The 21,623-nt window shown below is 53.2% G+C and overlaps 1 protein-coding gene across 7 annotated transcripts; it reads right to left on the minus strand.

Annotated features, from left to right (window-relative positions):
* Window positions 1–1,060: 1,060 nt before the first annotated feature.
* Window positions 1,061–21,257, minus strand: PRXL2A (peroxiredoxin like 2A). Of its 7 annotated transcripts, none has more exons than XM_040624442.1 (7): window positions 21,120–21,257; window positions 18,433–18,534; window positions 10,813–10,975; window positions 8,746–8,837; window positions 5,614–5,754; window positions 4,803–4,967; window positions 1,061–1,811 (listed from the first exon to the last, which is right to left on the minus strand). In XM_040624442.1, the coding sequence occupies exons 3-7, from the start codon at window positions 10,955–10,957 to the stop codon at window positions 1,698–1,700; spliced, it is 657 nt and encodes a 218-aa protein (XP_040480376.1). In that variant the 5' UTR covers window positions 10,958–10,975; window positions 18,433–18,534; window positions 21,120–21,257; the 3' UTR covers window positions 1,061–1,697. The 7 variants fall into 7 exon arrangements, with proteins under 7 accessions (XP_040480376.1, XP_040480375.1, XP_040480374.1 ...); XM_040624441.1 differs by having other exon boundaries at window positions 18,425–18,534; XM_040624440.1 differs by having other exon boundaries at window positions 10,813–10,992; window positions 21,120–21,256.
* Window positions 21,258–21,623: the final 366 nt, after the last annotated feature.

A 21,623-nucleotide genomic window follows, 5' to 3' on the forward strand; every position in this document is an offset into this window, starting at 1 on the left:
CTGCAAGTACATTAAAGTTGGAGGAGCGCTGTTTTATATTCATCATTCCCTCAAATGACATCTAATAAACAGCCCTAAATGGTAGACAGGAATTATGATGCCCATTTGACTAGTGAAGGAGCTGAAGGCTGGAGCTCCGCTCAGTCACACGGTTAACCCGGGCACTGGAACCCACTTCACGACTCAGTCACAATACCAGGCTAATGGGAGAGAAGAGCGCGCTGCACACGAGGGCCCAGCAGGGAAATGGCGGGGGGGGGGGGCGGCCGCCCTGCCGCCCCGCCCCCCCCCCGCCATGTCCTTGCGGGCTCTACTCTTCTGTAGTTGCAAGAGAACCGTTCTGGAAGCAAGCGTCGTCCAGGCACTGGGGAATTCTGATCCGAGTTCTCCTACCTGTGGCTGCAGTCCCCGGGAACGCAGCTCCTGGGGCCCGAGTCACTATCCCGACCCTGCTCAAGGACTGGAGAGGGTTGTTCAAAGCCCGCAGAAGCCTAGCCCTTCGCAGGCCTGTGCGCGCACGGCACGGCCCCCGCGTGGAGTCAGAGCCGCGTAGTCGTGCACCCGCGGCCCTGCGCTCGTTGCCGATGCTCTTCGGCTTCTAGCCCCAGCTCTGACGGTCCCCATTCTTGCTCTCCTGGATACACACTCTCCTCCTGGCCCTCTGCTCCCTGGTCCCTTCTCACTGGACTCCCATTCCCAGGGCAGTGCCCCCCCTTCGGGCTTTGGCTGATCTCATACTTAACACATATGCTAAAAATTCAAATGTAACAAATTAATGAATTAAATTATATTTCATCTTCTCTGTCCCTTCTCCTCATTCACCTCAAATCAGGCTGACAGACTACCGGTAGGAAAGCAGCTTCCGATTTTAAATGCCCGTCGTTCCCCTAGGGCAGACAGCAAAATCACTCACACAAATGACGGGATGAAGGTGCACATCTCTCAGAGCGCGAGCGCTAGAGGAGCTCTCCCCCACCACTACCCCCACCGCGTACGCGTGGGGAACACTGACTTTTCACGCGCAACGTCTTCGGCACCAATGATTTAAATTCAACCATCATTATGGTAAATATTTTTATTGTTAGTTTTATCAGAAAAACTTGTATTATAGGCAATTTCTGATAATTTTATTAGAGCCAGAGATGATCACTTCTTCTAGAAAATCAAACCTCTGAGGTTAGAATGGAAGACGATGAAAAAATAGATTTCATTTGATAATTTACTTTTAGTAAGCCATCTGGAACCCGCCAATTCCTTTGCGTTTTACCTTAGCATTGTACTAATAGGTCATTAATAGAGAACACACAAGCCCCAAACCTTCATATCCTGACTCTTCAAGTCAATCATCAACTTTTCTTAGATTTTTGAAGACATGAAAGTGAAAGCCATTTCCAGTAACGGCACTCACACCACGTACGCTGTAAGGGGGTGCAGCAGTCAAGGCTAAGCCTCATATTTTCCAGGTTTTAGCTGAAATTACCCTCACTGGTTTCTTAGATTCTTATCAGTCTTGTCTGGGGGCTATTTTGCCTTATTGGGCCTAAAGAGAGCATGGTATTAAAATACATTAATGATCTCTACTGACAATATGGCATGAGTGGGCTTCTAACTCTCTGGGGACATGAGCGGAGACACAACACGTCCCAGGACACCGGCGAGTGCCCCCAGTTATCCCTGAGCGGGGCAGTTTCACACAATCACTTTGTCTCTGCGGCCGAAGTCTGGGGTTGGATCTTCCTAGCGGCTTCCAGAACAGAAACTGGGTTCACTTTGTCTCCAAATTCTTTTTCCCGATGCTCGAGAAGAATGCCCTAAAAGGAAACGAGAGGGAACATCAGTCCGCACTCTGAGTCACTCATTCATGGGACACTGAGCGGCAGCTTGGGCAGCAGGGGCCAGAGATCCGGGTCAGGCCTGGCTCCGCTCCTGACGGGTTCAGTTTGGGTGGCAAAGCGGGGTCAGGGAAGGTTACGTCACAACGGGTGGGCCGGACCCGCAGCACCGTGGGAGCGGGAAGTCAGGAGTGACATCTGTGTGGGGCGATATGATGGGGTGGTCAGGCAAGGCTTCACAGACAGTAAAGCAGGAAGGCGGCCGCATGCCTACAGGTGGAGGTAAAAAAACACCCCAGGCAGAGAGAGCCGACACAGGTCGAGTTTCCCGAGAAGAGCTGCAGGGTGTGCAAGTGGAGCTCCGAGGGCAGACTCCCGCCATCGGAAAAGGGAGACACGCCCTCTCTTGACCTTAGTTTTCCTAAGAAAACGGAGGCCACTCCTGATACTGTGAAGCAAAATGCTCTAAGACAGAGGATATGCCAAAGCATCGGAAAGCGGTAAAACACATGAAATAGCGCGTGTGAGATCAGTATCAAGGAATCCTCTGAAAGAGTCTTTGCCCCAGGACATCAGGGAACTCATCTTAACACAACAAATAAATAAACAAACATCTGTAAATATATTTGCTATACCATTATTTATAAAGACTTTAAAAAACCCAAAACGTCCCACCACACGGAGGTGACTACAGGGAAGCAGATGAGGAAACTATCTCCATGTCTAACGAAGCAGTATGCGGCCATGAAAGATACTGAGAAAGAATATATGATGACGTAGGAGATGTTCATGATACGCTGTTAAATGAAAAAAAGAATATCTAGTAAGATATCATTTTCTAAACAAAACAAAACAAAAGGCTTCTCGGCTCAGCGTGGTTCTAATGGGTTGTGCACGGTGGCTGAGCTCACAGGATGGCCCTCCTCACCTGCTGCTGCTTTCTCAAATCTTCTATGTTGAAAACACATTACTTCTTTAAAGAAACTGTGCTTTTTTAAAATTCTTTTTTAAGATTTTATTTATTTGTTTGAGACAGAGAGAGAACATGAGCAGGGGGAGGAGCAGAGGGAGAGGGAGAAACAGACTCCTGGCTGAGCACAGAGCCAGACGTGGATCCCAGGACCCTGGGATCATGACCTGAGCCGAAGGCAGATGCTCAACCGAGCCACCCAGGCGCCCTAAAGTAAGCGTGCTTTGAAGATTATTATTACAAAGGAAATCCCCACTGAGTGGCAGCTGGCTCAGGGGGACTGCAAAAACTCTGCTCTCAAGAAACCCGGAGGCTCAGCCAGCCCAGTCCACGTTCCACCAGAAAGGAAGAGGGCCGTGCGCCAGGGAGCATGGACAAAGACCAATGACACACCTAAAAACACTAGGAATGTGCCAGCCCGGCTTGGGGAGCCTGTGAGCACCAGGTGAGTCACTGGCAGGCAAGAGAAGGCTGCCAGGTGAGCTAGGCCCTGCCCTGGAGGCTGAGGGAAGGCAGAGGCAGGAGAAGGAAGGAACCCCAGGGCGCCTGAGCCAGGAGAGGCTGAGTGGTTGATCCTGTCGGGAACTGGCCTGCCCAAGTGCAAGGGCATCTGGAAGGGGTCTTTGGGAACCACCGCTGAGGAGCGGCTCTGGGCAGGGGAAGGGCGGGGTCTCTGGAGCAGGGCGTGCCTGCGTTCCTGATTTCCATTTCCATTGTACCACTCAGCAGCTGTTTATCTCTTGGCAGAATTACTTCATATCATTCATAATTCATTTCCTTACATGTAGATGGGACTAAAACTCCCTAACATCCCAGACTGGTTGTGAGGACGCTAGGAGATGGTGTACATGAGGACTCGGAACAAGGCAGGCACTCGCGGGCAGCCATGATCACTACGACATTTTGATGTATTTGCCAGAAAGGAAGCAAATAGGTTTGCATTCTATCAGACACCAATCCATGCTAGAGTGTAATACAGACAAGCGACAGCAGTTACCAAGGTTTCAAAGGAAGAGATTAGAGGTAGAGCTTCAAACTGAAAGATTTCTATTCCTACTAGCTTTTATTCTTCCCAGACTGAGAAAAGTATGCAATTATTAAGATTAGCGGTGAGGTCCACCAAGGCAAATAATACCATCTTTTTACAGAGGTGGCCAAGCGTTAATGCGATCCCCGAAGTTGGCAGAGACAGGACTAGAGGTCAGGCCACCAGTCTCGACGTCCTCCTGTCGGGCCCTTGAAACTGCATCCGCTTCACCCTCCCCCTGCTCTGCGTCCACCTGGCGTCTGCTGGCGCTGCGTTCCAGCACAGGGGAGCCCCCCCAGCTCGAGGCTGCCCGCAGTCTGACATGGAGCAGCCACCCACCTGCCTCCTGGGCCCACAGGGTCCCTGTGCTCACTCTGGAGCCTCAGAGGCAGGGCCCGGAGCAGCCTGTCTGCAGAGAAGTCTGTTGCCTCTCTGGGGCGGCACCCCACAGAAACCCCACAGAAACGTGCTGTCTCCCCCCATATCTCCTTGATACTCCCCCTAATCAGGCCTGTTTTTCTTCCTTCTCTCCTCTTCCTTTTCTCTACTGTCCATCCCTGATGACCTGGGAAAACTGCAGGGGAGTTCTTGACAGAATAGAAATGCTTTTGTTCAAGCACGGAAGACAGAACTTGACATCAGGAGACCCAGATGCAGGCCCCAGGAGTGCCACTGACGAGCTGCGCTCTTGCGTGCGCTCACCCACACCTCTCAGTTCCAAGTCACTGGCCTGCGGAATGCCCAAACCATCTCAGGACATTACTGTGATGAGTGAGGAGACTCGAGTGTGAGGTGGCCTGTGAGCAGATGCGTGATAAACGGTCAATTCTCCACCTTCCCCTTCCTCACGTTCCCTGGCTTTCTGGAAGGAAGGCTGCAAGACTCCAAGTAGGGAAGGTCACCCCCCACATTGGGACCTTGTGCCCACAGACACACACACCCACAGATCCATATGTGAACATGAGGAATTTACCTGCTTTCCTGATCCCACCACAAAAACTCCCCCAAGGATGAAGCCTTCGCCTTCCAGGTTTCCAGAAAAGCCTCCATTCCGGGCCCGGAAGAAGTTGTACCAAACACCCAGACGGACAAATCCCATAAACATCATCTTCCGCCTTTGGGGACCGTAGAACTTTTTCTGCAGGAACAAGAAAGACAGAGCCCCTTTGAGCAGCCTGTATGCCTGCCTTCCCCCGGGAGGAAAGGTTCCCAACAGGGCATTCGTTCTCAAAGACCCAAAGCCTGCTTCCTGTCCTCCCCCCAACCTAACCCCCACACAGCTCCCATTCAGGAGCACTCTCAACTGCCCCGGGGAAAGAGAACCCTGCCAGGCCAGCTTCTGACCTCAGGGCAGGCCCACGCTTAGGACACAGATATGCAGCTTTCCACTCTGCCTCTGGCCCCTTGCTAGAGACACACAGGGCTCTTGTGCCCAGTAGGGTGCTAACAGTCTGACATCCGCACAGGTGAGAGTAGAGGGGAAAGGAATATGGCTACAGTGAAGTAAGGGCCAGGGGCTCGTGCTGGTCCCCGCCTGCATGGTGTGAGAACCCAGTGGGGCTTCAGCAATTTCCCAGGCTCCTGTGCCCAGGTCACAGTTCAGGAAGGGTGAGAGGACACCTGTCAAGTGTCCCATCACGCTCTGCCCAGAGGGGAGCCAAAATTCAGGGCAGCCGAAAGGGAGGGCAGCCTCCAGCTCCAGGCCAGACATACCCTGGGTCATCGAACTCTCCACACCCGAGCACAACCCCCACCAGTCTGTGTCCACGGGCTCACAGATGCACCTTTTCATCCAGGAAGATTTCTCCTTTGAAATAAGGCTGGAAGTCCTGCACTTCGGTCCTGATTTGTTCCTTCACCACCGCATACAGGGGGACTCCCAGCTCGTCCAGCTTGGGCTTCAGGGAGGACAGGTCCGCAGCCTCCTGCAGGAGACAGGGAACGTCAGGGGCACAAACTCCTGTGGTTCTGCAGCTGGCCAATTGCCTGCTGCCCTGCAGGCCCAGAGAGGGGCTGGCACTGAGTGCAGAACAGAAGCAATGAGATGCCCGGAACAATGAAGGCCTGTGTAGCCCAGCAGAAGCCTGGCTCCGCTGGGCCCGAGGCCTCCTCAGTCCAGGCTTCTTGTTCTCTCCAGGGTGGGAAGGAGAGGCAAGGCGCCTCTTATGGATGTCCTAACCATGGCCTGGGGAGCATCAGGTAACTGCGAGACTACCCCCAAACACGGCCCTCCATGTGTAGCCACGATGCCCCTCTCCCACCTCATCGCCTCTCCCCTGCACTCAACCAAACCAGCTCACCCCAGGAGACAAACTCCATTGGGGCCAGGCAAATAGCTGCCCCAGCGCCCTTGCTCAGTTGGCTCCCCACCCCAAAACAACCTCCCTTTTTCTCCCGCTCAAATCCCACCCTCCAGAAAGGGGTCCCTGTTTTGAAAGTTCTCCCTGGCTCATCCAGCCTGGAGTAAAGCCCCAATTCTCTGTGCATATCCAATCTTTCTGCTTGGAGACTTTTTCAGAACCGGGTCTGTGTGTGACCACCAAGGTGAGCACGGTCACTTAAGTTCCCAGGTGTGAAATGCCGTGTCTTCCATTTCTTGTATCCCTCCATGCCCAACACATGGCTGGATACATGGAAGGTACTAGATACCGGGTGGAAAGATTTGAAGGTGAAGGTGTAGAGTGGGGAGAATGCAGCTGAACTGATAAATACAGACATCCTTCACCCTCACGAACTACATGCTGGATAAAGAAAGGAAACTACACGTGTCTTGGTAAAGCTTCGCTGTTCAGAGCAAATTCTTCACTTCTGGTGTCGGAATTAAAGAAACAGCAGCCCACCCGCCTCCAATACAAATATGTTGCTGTATGGTAGAAACTACATTTAATTTTTTGTTTATTTTCTAGAACACACACAAAAAGGACAGCTAACGAAGCAGAATCCATTGCGATGCACTCATCAAGAGCTTCAGGGAGCGGCCGACTTGGCCCTACAGCACAGAGGACTACAGGTCTGCTGCGGCCACAGACCACCTATGTGTGAGATGAAACGATTTCCTCCCTTTTCCTGGGCTCTGTACTGCCCAAAGCCATGAAGTGGGAACTCAGTCCTACACCTCTGGTCTGGGCCACTAAAGAACACAGACTGCCGTCCAACACACGTTTTTCACAAAATGCTCTGCCAAGCAGAGAGCAGGGCACAGGCAAGCAGGGTGTATTTAGGGAAGGCAGCTGCTCTTGGGATCTTGCAGGTTTAACTGGCCTTGGGAAATCCGGTCACAACAGGCTTCCATGTTGATATCTGAAGGCATCACAGACGTTGAACCAAAAGCCCTGAGTTTTTAGGCTTCGCTTCCCATGGTAGGTAGAAATACCCTCTCGGGATATCCACATGCTAACCCCAGGAAGCTGTGAACACGCTTTGCTACAGGGCCAGGGGGAATCAAGGCAGCAGGTGGTTGCTAACCCGCTGACCTTAAAGGAGATAATCCTGCATCATCTGGGTGGCCCCAATCCCAGGGGTCCTTCCCGTGACATGGTGACGCACTGTGAGAAAGACTGGACCCGCCCACACTGGCTGTAAGAGTGGAGCAAGGGGCCATGAGCCAAGGAAGGCAGACGGCCGCTAGCAGCGAAGAAGGAAATCACTCCCCTCCTGCAGCCTCCAGAAGGAATGCAGCCCTGCTGACACCTTGATTTTAGCCCAATGAGACCGATTTCAGAATTTTGACCCCTAGAAGTGCAAGCTCATAAATCCGTGTTGTTGAAAGCCACCCAGTCTGTGATAATTTGTAACAGCAGCAACAGGAAAGTACTACACCTCCCCACAGCAGTGTGACTTTGTCACCACCGCTGTCCCTCTGCCTCTTCCACTGTATTTTCCAGGGATATGTGGGGGAGACAACAGGCATTGAAGTACCCTGAATGTGAGCACATTCTCTGTCGGCCCAGCCACATAAGGAGAGAGAGCTCAAGGCTGAAAGGAATGCCCCGGGCTCAGGAAGGACAATGAGAGGACGAAGGACGACCATGTGGACAGGGCCCACGCCACCATGTGAGAAGCAGTGCTATCTCGTTCCCAGTTCTCCCTCAGGCAAGGCAGATCTCAGAATCTAGGTCTTCTGCCACTGACTGTGTGACCAGGACAGGTCACCGAAGCCCTCTTCACCTATCTGTAAAGTGACAAGGCTGGACCCTGCTCTCCCTTGAAGCTTTCTCACTTACGGAACAGGTGAGCATGGCCTCCCTTTGAGGGGCCAACCTGGGAGACCACCCGGTCAGCGAGCCCCAAACTTCACCAAGCTCGTGCCAACTGCACCCACACCACTGGCATCACTGAGACCCCACTGAGCCGCGCAGGCCGAGAGCACACAGTGAGGCAGCCGAGGAGCACATGCAGATCTGTGGCTCTCAGCAGTCCCCCAGGCACTCCAGGTGGGCTCCCCAAGAAGAGGGAGACAGGAGACAGGTAGGTCCACTCCACAAGTATGACCTTGTGCTCCCCACCCCCCACCCTGTGTGTGCGGCACCCCAGGTGAGGGCTGCCCGTGGCTCTACCGGTAACCACCCAGACGCTGCATTTTGATAAGCAGGTGCCTGTGTCGTGCACCAGGAATACGGAATTCAACCTGGTCGCCACCCCTGATTAAATCGGGAAGATGGCCCTGGACACAGACAGTCCCTGAGAGCGCAAGGGCCTGTGAGCGCCAAATGAGAGTCAAGTATGTTTGCTAACCCCAGGATATGGTGAGTTGTTAAATGAATACACACAGGGAAAAAATCAAAAGAAATACCTAGAGCAAATAACAGTGCTGATTGAAGGTCAGAGTGGGCCTACAGGCCCTTGGTCCTAGCTGCAAACACGTTGGCCCCGCTTGCTGGACTCCTTTTCTCTGAACAGATCCTTGATGTACTCACCTCTCGGCAGAGGAAACAGCCGGGCCTGCGCACAGCCATAATCACAGCTCCATTCTTTTCCCAGAGCTCCTTTGCTTTGAAAGTCCTTGGTTCTGGGGAGAAAAGACAAATTAGTATTCTCTCCTCCCAGCCCAGCCCGGCCCCAACCGTGGAGGCAGTCCATAAACGGCACTAGCCTAGCAGACGACTTGGAAACAGCAAACAGGAAACACAGACAGGAACTAATCATCCTTCAGAGGGAAATCAATATAGTGTAAAGACCCCGCTGTTTACCCAAAAGGGCCCCCCCCCTCAAAATCTATTGGCAAAATTGAACATCCCAAACTGGAACATTTCTGGAAAAATGGCAAATTCCTGTGCTGGTACCAGTGGACACTGTAATGATTCTTTAGGGCAGATACATGGCCAAAACCTGAAAGAGATCTTGCACTTTGATCAAAACAAAACAAAACCTCTAATTTAAAAGAAAAATGTATTCAATGAGAATAAGTCAACAGAAATTTTTATGAAAAAAAGCTTTTTAAAAATTTTATTTTTAAGTAATCTCTACACCCAGCACAGGGCTTGAACTCACAACCCCAAGATCAAGAGTCACACCCTCCACCAACTGAGCCAGCCAGGTGTCCCAAACTGATTTTTTTTTTTTTTAAGTAGGCTCCACGGCCAGCATGGAGCCCAACAAGGGCTTGAACTCACAACCCTGAAATCAAGACCTGAGCTGAGATCAAGAGTCAAATGCTTAGCCGACTAAGCCACCCTAGGTGCCCCCCTACAGAAAAAAAAAATTTAACCTAAATATGTTAACCGCACAATTATTCACAGGAGAGGGCAGAAGATGCCCAGCCAGGAAATGGCTCAAGGCAGTACGGTTCTGCGGCTCAAGCCGGCCGTGGTCCGACAGGGCCTGCAGCTAGTAGGGTGGCCTCGGGCACACGCCGGCTCCTCCCCAGACCTCGGTCTCCTCGCTCATAAGTATAAGCACCCAGCAGCTCCACTGCGGCTACGGGGGCATCTAAAGATCGGTAGAAAAGTGCCCGCCGCAGTGTCTGGGAACACAGTTAGCAAGGGCTCAGCAAGTAGCAACTCTCACTGTCTTAGCATTTCTCAGAGGAATCCGCGCCCCTGTGGCATGTTATACGGAGAAAAAGGAGCAGGCTGGGGTCTGTAATCGAAAGATGGGAAAACCCCGGGCTGAACACAGCCAAACAGGGGTCTCTCCACAGGACTTCCTAGTCCTCCATGAAGACCTATGCCTAAGTCTGTAGTCACAGTGCCTGCCTGCCCCCGACAAGCTTCCTCACTTACAGAACCTGTGAGCATGGCCTCCCTTTGAGGGGCCATCCTGGAGACCACCCAGTCAGCGAGCCCCAAACTTCACCAAGCTCGTGCCAACTGCACCCACACCACTGGCATCACTGAGACCCCACTGAGCCGCGCAGGCCGAGAGCACACAGTGAGGCAGCCGAGGAGCACATGCAGATCTGTGGCTCTCAGCAGTCCCCAGGCGCTCCAGGTGGGCTCCCCAAGAAGAGGGAGACAGGTAGGTCCACTCTACAAGTGTGACCCTGAGCTCCCCACCCCCCGCCCTGTGTGTGCGGCACCCCAGGTGAGGGCTGCCCATGGCTGTACTGGTAACCACCCAGACGCTGCATTTCGATAAGCAAGTGCCTGTGTTGTGCACCGGGAACATGGAATGGGTACACAGTGGTTCTCAAATGCATTTGACCCAGGAGCTCTTTTCTGTAAAGGCCCAGGAGACAAGAGCAGAAAGTGAAAAATGCTTTTGACAAGAAGAAGCTAAAATGTAAAACATGGTGTCCAATAAGATCACAACTACATACTATGTACACATGGAAAGGCACATGCAAAAATAATAGTGAGTGCTGTGTCAGGGTAATGGGCTTATCAGTAATTTAAAAAGTGTTATTATATTTTTCCTAATGTTGTTATAGTGGCTTTTCAATTAAGAAAAAGAGAGAGAGACAGCCCTTTTATAAGGAAAAAAATGAATAAGTCTGCATCCCAGCACCTTGGAAAAGTACTGAGGCCGGTGGGGTCACTGCTTACCCTTCTCCAGGGTTTTCAGGTCTATGTCCTCCAGATACTCCAGCGTCGCTTTCTGGGACTTGGACAGAAACACGTCTGTGTTGGCCAGGAGCAGGGCCAAGGCAGCTGCCCCCAGGGCCCCCGCACCAATGGACCACATCCCCATGGTGAAGAAACTCGGATCCTGGAGGAAAGACATTTCTGGAGATTGAGAGGAAGGAAGAAGATGTTACTGCTCCCACTTTGAGACAGCTGGAATCTGGTCTCCATGCAAGCCTCTGGCTGGGCAGCCAACCAGGAGGCCAGAGGCAGGGGAGGGGAGCAGCGGCGTCAGAGTAGCAGCGGCGTCAGAGACGGGAGTGGAGGACAGGACCGGACGAGGGCCGCTGAGCACCTGCTGCCACAAGAGCTTGGGGAAATAACAGACACGCGGAGGTTCCCGCCCCAGGGAGCTCACTCATGGGTCAGGAGCGAGAACAGAGAAGTGACAGCCCTCTGAGATGCCTCTCTTGTCATTCTTCTCCCGTGCCCAAAGCCGCGGCCTCCCAGCTCTGTGGTGTGTCCATGCTGGGCCCCCTGGAGGCAGCCTCCTACCCCTTCCCCTCCCTGTCAGCGGCTGCTTTTCCTTCATAGTCTGGGGGTCTCTGCTATCACCTCCCTCGGGTGGGGCAGCCTTCTCTTCTTTGATCAAAAAATACTCAGAACACCAATCGCACTGTTTTGTTACCTTCTCCTTCTTCCTCTTCAGTCTGTGAATCCCTCAGGAACAGAGACCATAGCATTCATGCAGCGCCCAGCAGGGCCTCACCCACGGTGGGCAGGCAATCTCAGTACTTTCTCTCAACTGAGAACAGCTTTATATTTCATTCATTATACCAACAAAACAGGCTCCGAGTGAAAATAAAACCAAAATCAAAAAAGAAGCAATACAGAAAACCGGAGTCGATGAGAGAGTAAACATCTCCTCAAGATCTAGCAGCTACTGAACGGCACAGTCGAACAGAGGTGGCCAGTGGTAAACACCAGCGTCTAATCCGACGTTCTGCCCTGCTCGACTCGCACCGCACAGGTGTCTGCGGAATGAAGGGAGTGGATTGAGAGAGCACGCATTATGTAAAAAAAGAGCACGGTGCTGGGTGTGTGTCTGCCTCAGAGGGGCTGGCAAAAGAGGTCTGCGTGGGTCACGGGGCTCTGCAATGGCAATGGAGCCCCACGCAGGTCCTGCAGAATCCAGCCTTGTTCCCAGCTCATTCCTGGGGGCCTCCCTAAGGCTTCCTCCAGTTAGGTCCCTGGGACTGCAGCAGGTACCCCACCCAGCCTTCCTTCTCCTGACAACTACTTAAAATACTTCTGTTCTCATGGCCCTCTGGCCATCCTACGGTCTTATACTGGGGGGCCTCCCTCCCTAAGAACCAGCATGACTCTGTGCAGAGATCACCAGATATAGACCCAGGGCATATGTGTGTGGCCCACCTAACCGAAGACTTCTGTCTCCCCTCCAGCACTTGGCTGGAGAGGGGATTTCTCCAAACGATTAAGCAAAAACCCAGAAAGCCACATGCCACTGCCAGAGGATGGGCTTTGAGGGACCCACAGCCGTAAGGTGGGGTTGGGAGTAATGTGGTGGTAAGGACTTTGGGAAGAAAGCGTAGGCCAGGCTTGTGTTAGGCCAGCGTGAAAAGTTTAGATTTAAGAAAAGGGGTCTTCCAGACAGGGGGGTGGGAAGGAGGAATGACCAAATGAAAAGAGCACTGCAGAAAGAGGAATCTGGCATCTGCTAGTAGGGAAGGGGGAAAGGAAGGGGAGGCCAGGTGTGTGTGTGGTGGGGGAGGGGTGCTGCTGGGGCACCTCTGACGGGAGGGCCTGGAGCTGGGAGAGAGGAGTTTCTTACAGCTCCACTTCTCACTGCGGCCTCCTGGCCTGGCAGCACAGGCATCACACCGAAGTGAAGATCTCAAGCCTTATCTCAGGACTACTGGAATCATCAGCTGCATTTGAATCAGACCAGGCAGGCAGTTCACATGCACACGGAAGTTTGAGAAGCATTGCCTCAGAGCAGAACCCAGGATTTTGTGCTCGGTTAGCCATAAGCCTCAGAATAAAGTCCAGTGACGCGGGCAGCCTGGCCTGGGAGAGCTGCGCCCTCCAGCTTCCCTTCTCTCAGCTCACTGTGGGGGGCAGCCGGGCTCGCGGTGAACCCATCTCCATGCTGCTTCCTGGAATGTGCTACCCCATCTGTTCTGTTCTTCGCGATTTGGATACCTCCTCAAGAAGGCTTCCCGGCTGCTCTGCCTACCGTCACTCCCACTCCCAAGAGACGCTTCGTACACATGACACTTCCCGTGTGCTCCACGCAAGATGTGGACCTATCTACCTTTGACTCTGTTCCCTTTGACTCTGTCCCTCAGTTCATCTCTGAATTGCCATGCCCAGCACGGTGCCTGCTTGGCACACAGTGAGCTCTCCAAAATTGTGCACGCAAGTGAATTCAATAGATCTGAATGATGAGGATGATGACTCATGGAGAACCCAAGTTCTTGGGCCAAGAAGGAAAGAACCTTCCAGCCCACAGGCCGGCTTCCAGTTCCTTTATGAGGCAAAGTTACACATTACTCAATTATAATTCACAGAACAATTAAGGGCATTCACAGAACAACCACAGCTCTCACCTGTGTGCTATAAACAGAAGATTCCCCAGAGCCTGGAACAATTTCTGCACCTCGACACATACCCCAAACACCCCTGGATTTCTGACATGTGTGTATGATTCAGGAGAATATGGCGTGGTCTCTGATTACAGGTCTGATAACATTTCTGCGGCAGCACACAAAAACCAGCTTACGTCTACCCTACAAAAGGACTCGCTTCAACTCCTTGAACACCTGGACGCATTGCAGGAAGCCCAGAGAGCCTTACACTCAGCTCCACACTCTCCTAACACAACACGGCCGCTCTTAGAGACCGACAGGCTCCATCTTCACACCAACGGCCAGTTAGCCTGTTTACTCACGACTGCAAGGGGAACAGGACTCAATCAGACTCAACATTTATTTCCAATCATTTATTCAGCACTGGCCTGTTCAATAAATGGCGACTTGGGAGGACATACAACTAAGTGAAACCCCATCCTCAAGGACACACAGGCCTAGCACACAGATAACAGAAATTTGAGTGGAAAGGGGAGGCATCTTGGGCCAGGTATGAACATGAAGCTAGGGGGATGAGAGCCAGCTCCATCTGATCTGGGAAGCCACAGAAGCACCCAGAAGGAAGTGGCTGTGGGGCTGGCGTGGGACTCAGAGGGCAGAGTGGAAGGGCTAGGCCCTGCCTGGGCCGAATAAGCCTGGGAAAGCCTGGCTGGGGGCGGATGTCAGGGCTCAAGGCACTGGGAGAATGCAAACTTCTATGTCCCAAAGGCCCCCCACCCCCCTATCTCAAGTTCAAGAGCCAGAATACAAGATACGGGTGTTGTGTACCACCCCACGCCCACCTCAAGCTGTGACCCAGAAAGTGTGAGCAGAGAATCACCCCTTTGAGAAGCGTGGACCTTGCTCTCAGGCCCAGCAGCACTAAGATGGGAGAGCAGTATTAGCTCTAGAGATGAGTCAGGCCTCTCCGTGAACAGACGCCAGGGGGCCTCCAGCAGCTGGCTCTTCTGCTGGGGTTAGTGGTGAAAATTCACCCCTAAAAACACCTAGAGAATGTGCAGGTCCAGCCCCGCAGCCAAGCCTCCCTGAGCTACAAAGCATTCCCATCCTGGCACGTCTTGGAGCATGTATCACAGCAACTCCCGCATAGTGAGAGTGACTCGGGCTCCTGGATCACAGCTATTCCCAGGACAAAGGGGGGGAGGGGAGGGGGACCCTACTCTCTCAACAGAACAAAGCATTTTCACAGGGGCCTCTAAGGCTAACAGGAGAGACAGGGAAGCCAGTAAACCAGCATTTATTTAGTGTCACTTGACGCTCAGGGCCTAATTTCATTCACCCAACAGTCTTTGATGCAGATAATACTCTTACAGTGACAACACTGAATTCGGAGAAGTTCAGGACCTTCTCCAGTGTCACAGAGCCCACAGGCAGCAGTACTATAACCTGGACCCAGATCACTAGGCTAAAGCTGCAGTCCTTCTACCATCATACCTAGCCTCCCCACACATTCATTTGTAGGTTTCTGGGGGTCAAGGGGTATGATCCCCCTTTGTCTCAAGGAGCATTAAAAAAAGATTGACTTGTTTTTTCAGTCATCAAATACAGCCAAACCATTAAAGGAAATTTACCATATGACCGATGTCCTCTCTCTGTCCTCCCCTTTCTATCCTCATCCGTTAAGGAAAAGGTCAGTTTCTCAGAGGTAACAGCAAGGTCTTTCACAGAAGTCCGCCCCCACCTCGCACAGCTACAGTCCTCGGTTCTCGCTGTGTGACTTATCGGGTCTCATCCTCTCCCACGGAAGAAGGTGAAGCATGCTTAGAGCACAGACCGACAACAGCTGTGGCCGCTCAGAGTGGCAGCTCTGGTGAGGAGAGAGCGTGCTGGTGGGGTGGGGGACAAGACCCAGCTGGGCTCCCTAGGCGAAGCTGGGGTCATCCCCTCTCCCAGCCTCATTTTCCTCCACTCCAAAATCATGGGGCTGGACAAGGTGAATGTAAAAGCTCCTTAAAGCACCCCAGTGCCATCATGCGGGTCTGTCAAAAGCAGCTCACTTTGGAATCTGCACATTCATGGGTCCCCATCAGAACCCTCCCCCCTCCATTTCAGATTCCAGAGTGTTTCTTCTTCCCTGAAGCCCAGAGCGCCACAAGCCACTCCCCACCCCGTCCCTGATCCCCAACCTCCTCCGTAGTTCAAACCTGGGAGCAGGGCACTCACCATTCACAGCGGCCACACTCCCGCTTCTGCTGACAAAGAGGCCGACCCAGCAGGAGCAGGCGGGAATCAGGCTGCAGGGGAGGGCTGGAGGCGGGGCTCTGGAGTCCCGCCTATGGCCCCAAGCTCACTCTCTCACACGATGGGCAGGACCAGGCCACCCAGAAACCCTGGGGCTCCTTCAGCTGTTAATACTCAATCTCCAGAAAACATCAAAATGGAGAGCTGCCAAGGCCCCCAGCCCTTCAAATAGCTGAACAAAGTTTGAGTCATTTGCAGTCATGCAGATTGTAACATTTATCAAGCGCCAACAGACCTTCCCTGCTATGCGGTGCTGACGAATGAAGCAAAGGCCTTAACACCACCCACGTGTCACACTGAGATCAAAGAGAGATGTCCCTTTCTCTATGGCTCCTTCTGCAGCCTGCTCCTTGCCCCATTCATCACCCCACACCCAAGAAGTCAGCGAGCACCACTGAGGCCCCTTACTTGCTATCTGTTTTTACCCCCTTTGCCTTCCCTTCTGGTTCTTCCACTTAAGTGGCTCCTCTCACCCCACCCCTTCCTGGGCGACCTCACCTACTTCCAGCCCTTCACTCCACCCCTTGGTATTGACGTCCAGGTTCCGATTGCTGTTCCTGACTCAAAGTTTGCACCTAGAGGTTCGGGAGGTCATCTCTGTGGCACCATGTCCAACACTGACCTCCACTTAGCATCAGTGTTTCTTCTGGAGTTCCCCAGCCAACACAGGCATCTGGCCGACTGCTCGAGCCAGAAGCTGAGAGTCGCAGCCCACTCCTTCTCCCCTGTTGCCCGCCTCTAATCAGTCAGGAGGTTCGGTCCATCCTGTGAAACGTGTTTGCCCCCTGTTCTAACCTCAGCCTCACGGCGCCGTCCAGAACAGGCTTGGCCAGAGCCAGGTCCTCTCCAGCTTTCTCTCCAGGCTGCAGCCAGAGTAACGGGAGAACACCCCAACCTGCCCGCATCCTTGCCTGCTCCTGGGCTCTCCAAAGTCCTCAGCATGGCCGACAGGGCCCATCCCAGAGGAGCTGCAGGCCGCCATTCCGGCCACGCCACACGCAAGGACCGTAACATGTCTTGTTAGGCCTCCAGACTGTTGCTGTGTTGTTTCCTTTGCCCGGGATGCCCCACCCCGCCATGTAAACGACATAAAGGCCCGGACAAATAACCCTCTGTCTCCCAAGTGTGTCTTCCTGAAAGCCCCAACTATCAACTGTTCCCACACCTCTGATGATAGAGAGCGTGCAGGTGTGTGGAAACGTACACATACCTTTGCCACCGCACAAGCAAACGGACCGTGTATTTCAGTTACTGGCGTGTCTGTGTGCACACTATGGTAGAGCGGCTGCTGTCTTATTCATTCCTCCTTCCCCAGCACTTAACACAAATCCTGCTCATCAATAGGCCATCAATGTCCAACGAAATTACCTGAATATAATTTAAACTCCATGTTGAAACTAATTTGGAGGCACCCAATTTCAGCTCAGTACCAGAGAGTTATTTTGGACAGGGCTGGCTTGACCTTGAATCAAACACTCAAGCCTGGGGTTTAGGTGACCTTGGGTTGGGTCCTAGCTCCACTGCTCAACGGCAAGGCAATCTGACATAAGCTATGAAGACATTCTGTACCGACAGAGGAAGGAACTAGCAAATCTCAGGCTGTCCCATTTCTGACATCCACAGACTGTAAAGTACCGCCTGGCCGCAAGTGCAGGGTTCCGAGGTCCAGAAAGTCATGGGGGCACCCGCGGCCAGCGCTCTCCTGCGGGATGTGCACACGCTCATTCCCGGTTTCCCCAGGCCCAATTCCTGCCTGTTCAAGGAGCTGCCTCTGGGCAGGAACTGATAAAGTCTTCATAAAACAAAGTATCAGCACTGGGTGGGATAATTCATGCCTGAAACAAGTAGAGACAACATCGTAGTCTCTACACAGAGGGTACACCTGCCCAGCCCAGCCCCACCCAGGGAAGCCTCCCTCCCCAGAATGAGCTGGCTTGAGACAGGCCGAAAGGAAGAGAGGGGTGCTGAGGAAGGCAAAGGAAATGAAGAATGCACATGGGCCTCCTTGCCTCCAGCCGTCAGTGAAGGAGGCTGGAAGGCACGTTTCATCTTCCTTCTTTGCTCTCCTGTTCCCTCTCCTTCCCTCAGAGCTCTGGTCAGCCCCTCCTTCACTGAGTAAATGAGGAAACCAAGGCCCAGAGAAGGGGCTAGCTAGTCCAAGGTCACATCGGGGTAGGGCTGGTCAGCGGCTGTGCTGGGACTCAGGTCTGGGTCTCCCAACCCCCAACCCATGGCTATTTATCCTGCACTGGACATTCCTGCAGAAGCTGGAATGGTGGGGGTGGGGGATCAGGGTTCAGGAAGGCCAGGGGTGGGGGGTGGTTCCTGAAGTCTTCTCACAAGCCTGAAGAAGGCTAAAAGCAAAACTGCTCCTGAACAGGGCCTGGGAAATCTGTGGCTAGAGAGGGTACCAGTCTTTCCCAGGCCCAGAGCTTTGCAAGCAGCTTACAACGCAAAAGCAAATGTTTTTCTAAGGGTCACATTGCCCATTCTCAGCTGGGAGGCCATTCTGCACCTCTCCTGCCCACAGTAACAAGGTCCTGTCAATCCTGGATGATAAAAGGACAGGCTTAAAAATGCCAGGGCATGGGCACCCGAGGGCCCATGAGCAGTAGGGGATACGTTCCCACCCTTGTCATCAAGGACAACAGACCTAGCCAGTTAACCTAGCTGTGAGCTCTCACCTACTTGCCTCAGTCTCCAACTTCCTGTTCTGCGCCTTAGGGTGACCGTCTGCCCAGCTCTGGCCCAGCCGTCCTCTCAGATGGCAGAGGTAGGAAGTTCTGAACAGATGCTGAAAGCAGAACAAGAGGACATAATCAAGCTACTGGGAAACTCGGAGACAAAGACAAATCCTCTGATCTGGGATTGAAGCTACAGAGCCCCCATCCCCACCCCCACCGCATACACGGCCATTCTGCCCCTTGCTTGCACCTGCCTCCTGACTGGGCTCAGAACACCAGCTCTGTCAGGTTATATGGGTGTGGATGGGAGGGCAAGGGCGATACTACAAAGACCCTGGGCTTTGGGATAAAAATCCTGGGTTTCCACTCTTTGAGAGGTCACCTTTTCCTTATCTCCTTCCCAAAAAGAAGGGAACTTTGAGGGGTTGTCTGGATATATATAAGAATATATAAGAGCAACATACAACACAATAAAATACTGCAGAATACTTTTATTTTTTGAGTACTGCATAATTTTAAGGCATGATCCTTCCCTACTTTACGGGACTCAGATTCACTCATTCTTTGAGGGCAGGTCATTTGAAGAACATAAAACACTGAACAAGTTCTCCAGCTGTACCACCCCCACTGCGTTACTACAGGCCTGCCTCGTGGGTATGACTCTGGGTCTGGAGGGAACCCTGGCTGGTCTCAGGCCCCTCTGGCCTAGCTGTCCACTCTACAATGCATCCTCCACGCAGTGCCTGTCACCACCGCCTTCCACCCTAACAGCACCAGGGAAGGCAAAGGGCACTGTTCAGTTGAAACCTCCCTGTGCCAAAGGCCACTGAGCTCAGAGGTGAGGCTGGTTCCCCCAGCCTCTAGACAGTTGTTGCCACACAAGCCTCAGGAGAGGGAGACTTGGGAGTCTCTCAGCTCAACATTTCACAGAGGCAAGCATTTGGCTGGCAGGAGAGCTGCCTTATTTCTGAGATACGGACAGAGCCTGGGGTTTCAAGCCCCAGAATTCTAGTCCTCATCAAATTTTCTGAGAACCAATTAAGTGACACAAGCTGATATGACAATCATCAGAAATGTCTTCTGTACCCCTAGGGAACAATGCATTAGATCTCAACCAATGGCATGCCCTTTTAAAGGAGGGGGATGTGGGAAGAGCCACACCAAGAATAACTAAAATCTACATCAAATTCCTACAGGTCGTAGAACCTGGACAAGGCACTATTTTTGCAACAAAACAATGTGAATGATTCCAGAATTACCTTCTACAGAGTTGTAACAATCAAAAGATTAAATGTACAGATGGCGTAGGGCACGTGGGTGGTGCAGACAGTTAAGCCACCAACCCTTGGTTTCAGCTCAGGCCCTCATCTCAGGGTCGTGGGATAGCCCTGTGTGGGGTTCCCGGCAGAGTCTGCTTGGACCTTCTCTCCCTCTGCCCCTCCCCCTTCAAAAAAATAAGTAAATCTTTTTAAAAAATGTACAGATGGTGCTTTGTAAGCTACCTTACAAAGAGTGACATAAATATGAGGTATAATGCTTACTCATTTCTAGATTAGTCAATAATTGCCCCTAAAATGTAGTTCGTACACAAAATGGAGGGTTTCTGATGACTGGGTATGTTCCAAGGAGTCGGGGTTTGCATTCTGAATCCCAGTTCTTGGGCTACAGGGCGGGGCCAGAATAGGAACATCCAAGCAGTTTCTTGGACAATGCTTTTTAAAATAAATTCTAAGTGATTCTTTTTTTTTTTTTAATCATCTACCAAATTCAAAGGAAAATACATTGAAATAAAAAAAAAACAAACACTAACTTGAAGTCTAAGTAATTGAGCTGCAGAAACAGCATGGTCTGGAAGGAAAAAAGGCCGAGAGTCAGCTGAATCTGAACCCCAGTCCAGCTTCTGGACTCCCTGGGTGTGCTCCCTCCCCAGAGCCCTTGTCAGGCCGGGCCTTAACCATTTTTTCTCCCTCTCCTTCACCTCCCCACCCATGCAACAACCTCGAGCCCGACTGGTCAGATCGGTGCCTTGTTTGTCTTCTCGCTCCCAGACTTCAGCACAGGGATTTAAATATACACTTGGACTCTTTCCAGTTGTCAGGCGTGTGTAACGTTGAGGGGAAGGAGGGAGCAGGTGCCTGAGATTCCGAGGAAACCGTGGCCCCATAAAACACGCGGCCCTATGGAAGCACAGAGCCTATGCGAGTGCAGAGCCGGGGAGCCAGGTCCCTCAACCTCTGTGGGTTCACCAGCGGCTGTGCCGCCCTCTACCCCCGGGCAGCTCCCGGGCCCGCCCCAGGCTCGGCCCGGCGGAAAGGGCGCGCCGGGACAGAGTCCTTTTCTCAGTTCTCTGTCCCAACAATTCAGGCAGGCCGGTGTCATCCGCCTCACTCAAAGCCCGGGGACTGGGAAGGAGAAGGGGAAGGGGAACGGGGGGTGGTTCTCCGCCAGTCAGATAGATCGGCGCCGCCCCTGGTCTTCGGACCTCCAACGCCGGGTTCTCCCGCAGACCGCGGCGCGCCGGGCTGGGACGACGCCGTCCGCCGCGGCGGTGGGGAGGGCTGCCTGGGGCCTGGCAGGTGCTGCCGCACCCCGCCGACTCGGAGGGAGCTTCCAGCCGGCTCTAAAGCCGCCGGAGGGGCCACCCGCGCGCCGCGGACCGGGCCTCGCTCACCCGGCCCTGCCTCAGTTTCCTCACCTGCGCCGCGGCGGAACCCACCCCCGCGGACGTCACGTGCGCGCGTGCTGCTAGCACCGCTTGCCCCCGCCCGCCTGCTCCGGGGCCGAGCGCCTGGAGGCTAAGGGGCCAGGCCCTCCCCCGCCCCAGGGGTCCGAGGGGTGGCCCCCGCGCCTGCGCTCCTTGGCGCCTGCGCCGCCGTGCCTCTCTCACGTGACCGGCCCCGCTCCTCCTGTAGGAGCTCGGACTCCACCGCCCCCTCTCCCCCGGCAGGGCCCCGCCCCCTGTGGGAGGAGCCCCAGCTCTGAGGCCGTCCCACTTGTTCGGCACTGCGCTGCGGAGGCCAGCTTACCTTAGATCCTTAGGCAGCTCCATCCATGTGCCGTTCCTCGTTCTCACAGCGCTAGCTTAGTTCATTCCGTCCCGAGTGGTGACCCTAGACCCCTGACTCATTCGTTAGGGGCACTGCCGGGAGCAAAAGGAGACTCTGGACTGCCTTAGTTGGCTCTGAAAACACCTGCCCTG

Source organism: Ursus maritimus, unplaced genomic scaffold (assembly GCF_017311325.1).
Source record: "Ursus maritimus isolate PB19 unplaced genomic scaffold, ASM1731132v1 scaffold_7, whole genome shotgun sequence".
NCBI classification, from domain to species: domain Eukaryota; kingdom Metazoa; phylum Chordata; class Mammalia; order Carnivora; family Ursidae; genus Ursus; species Ursus maritimus.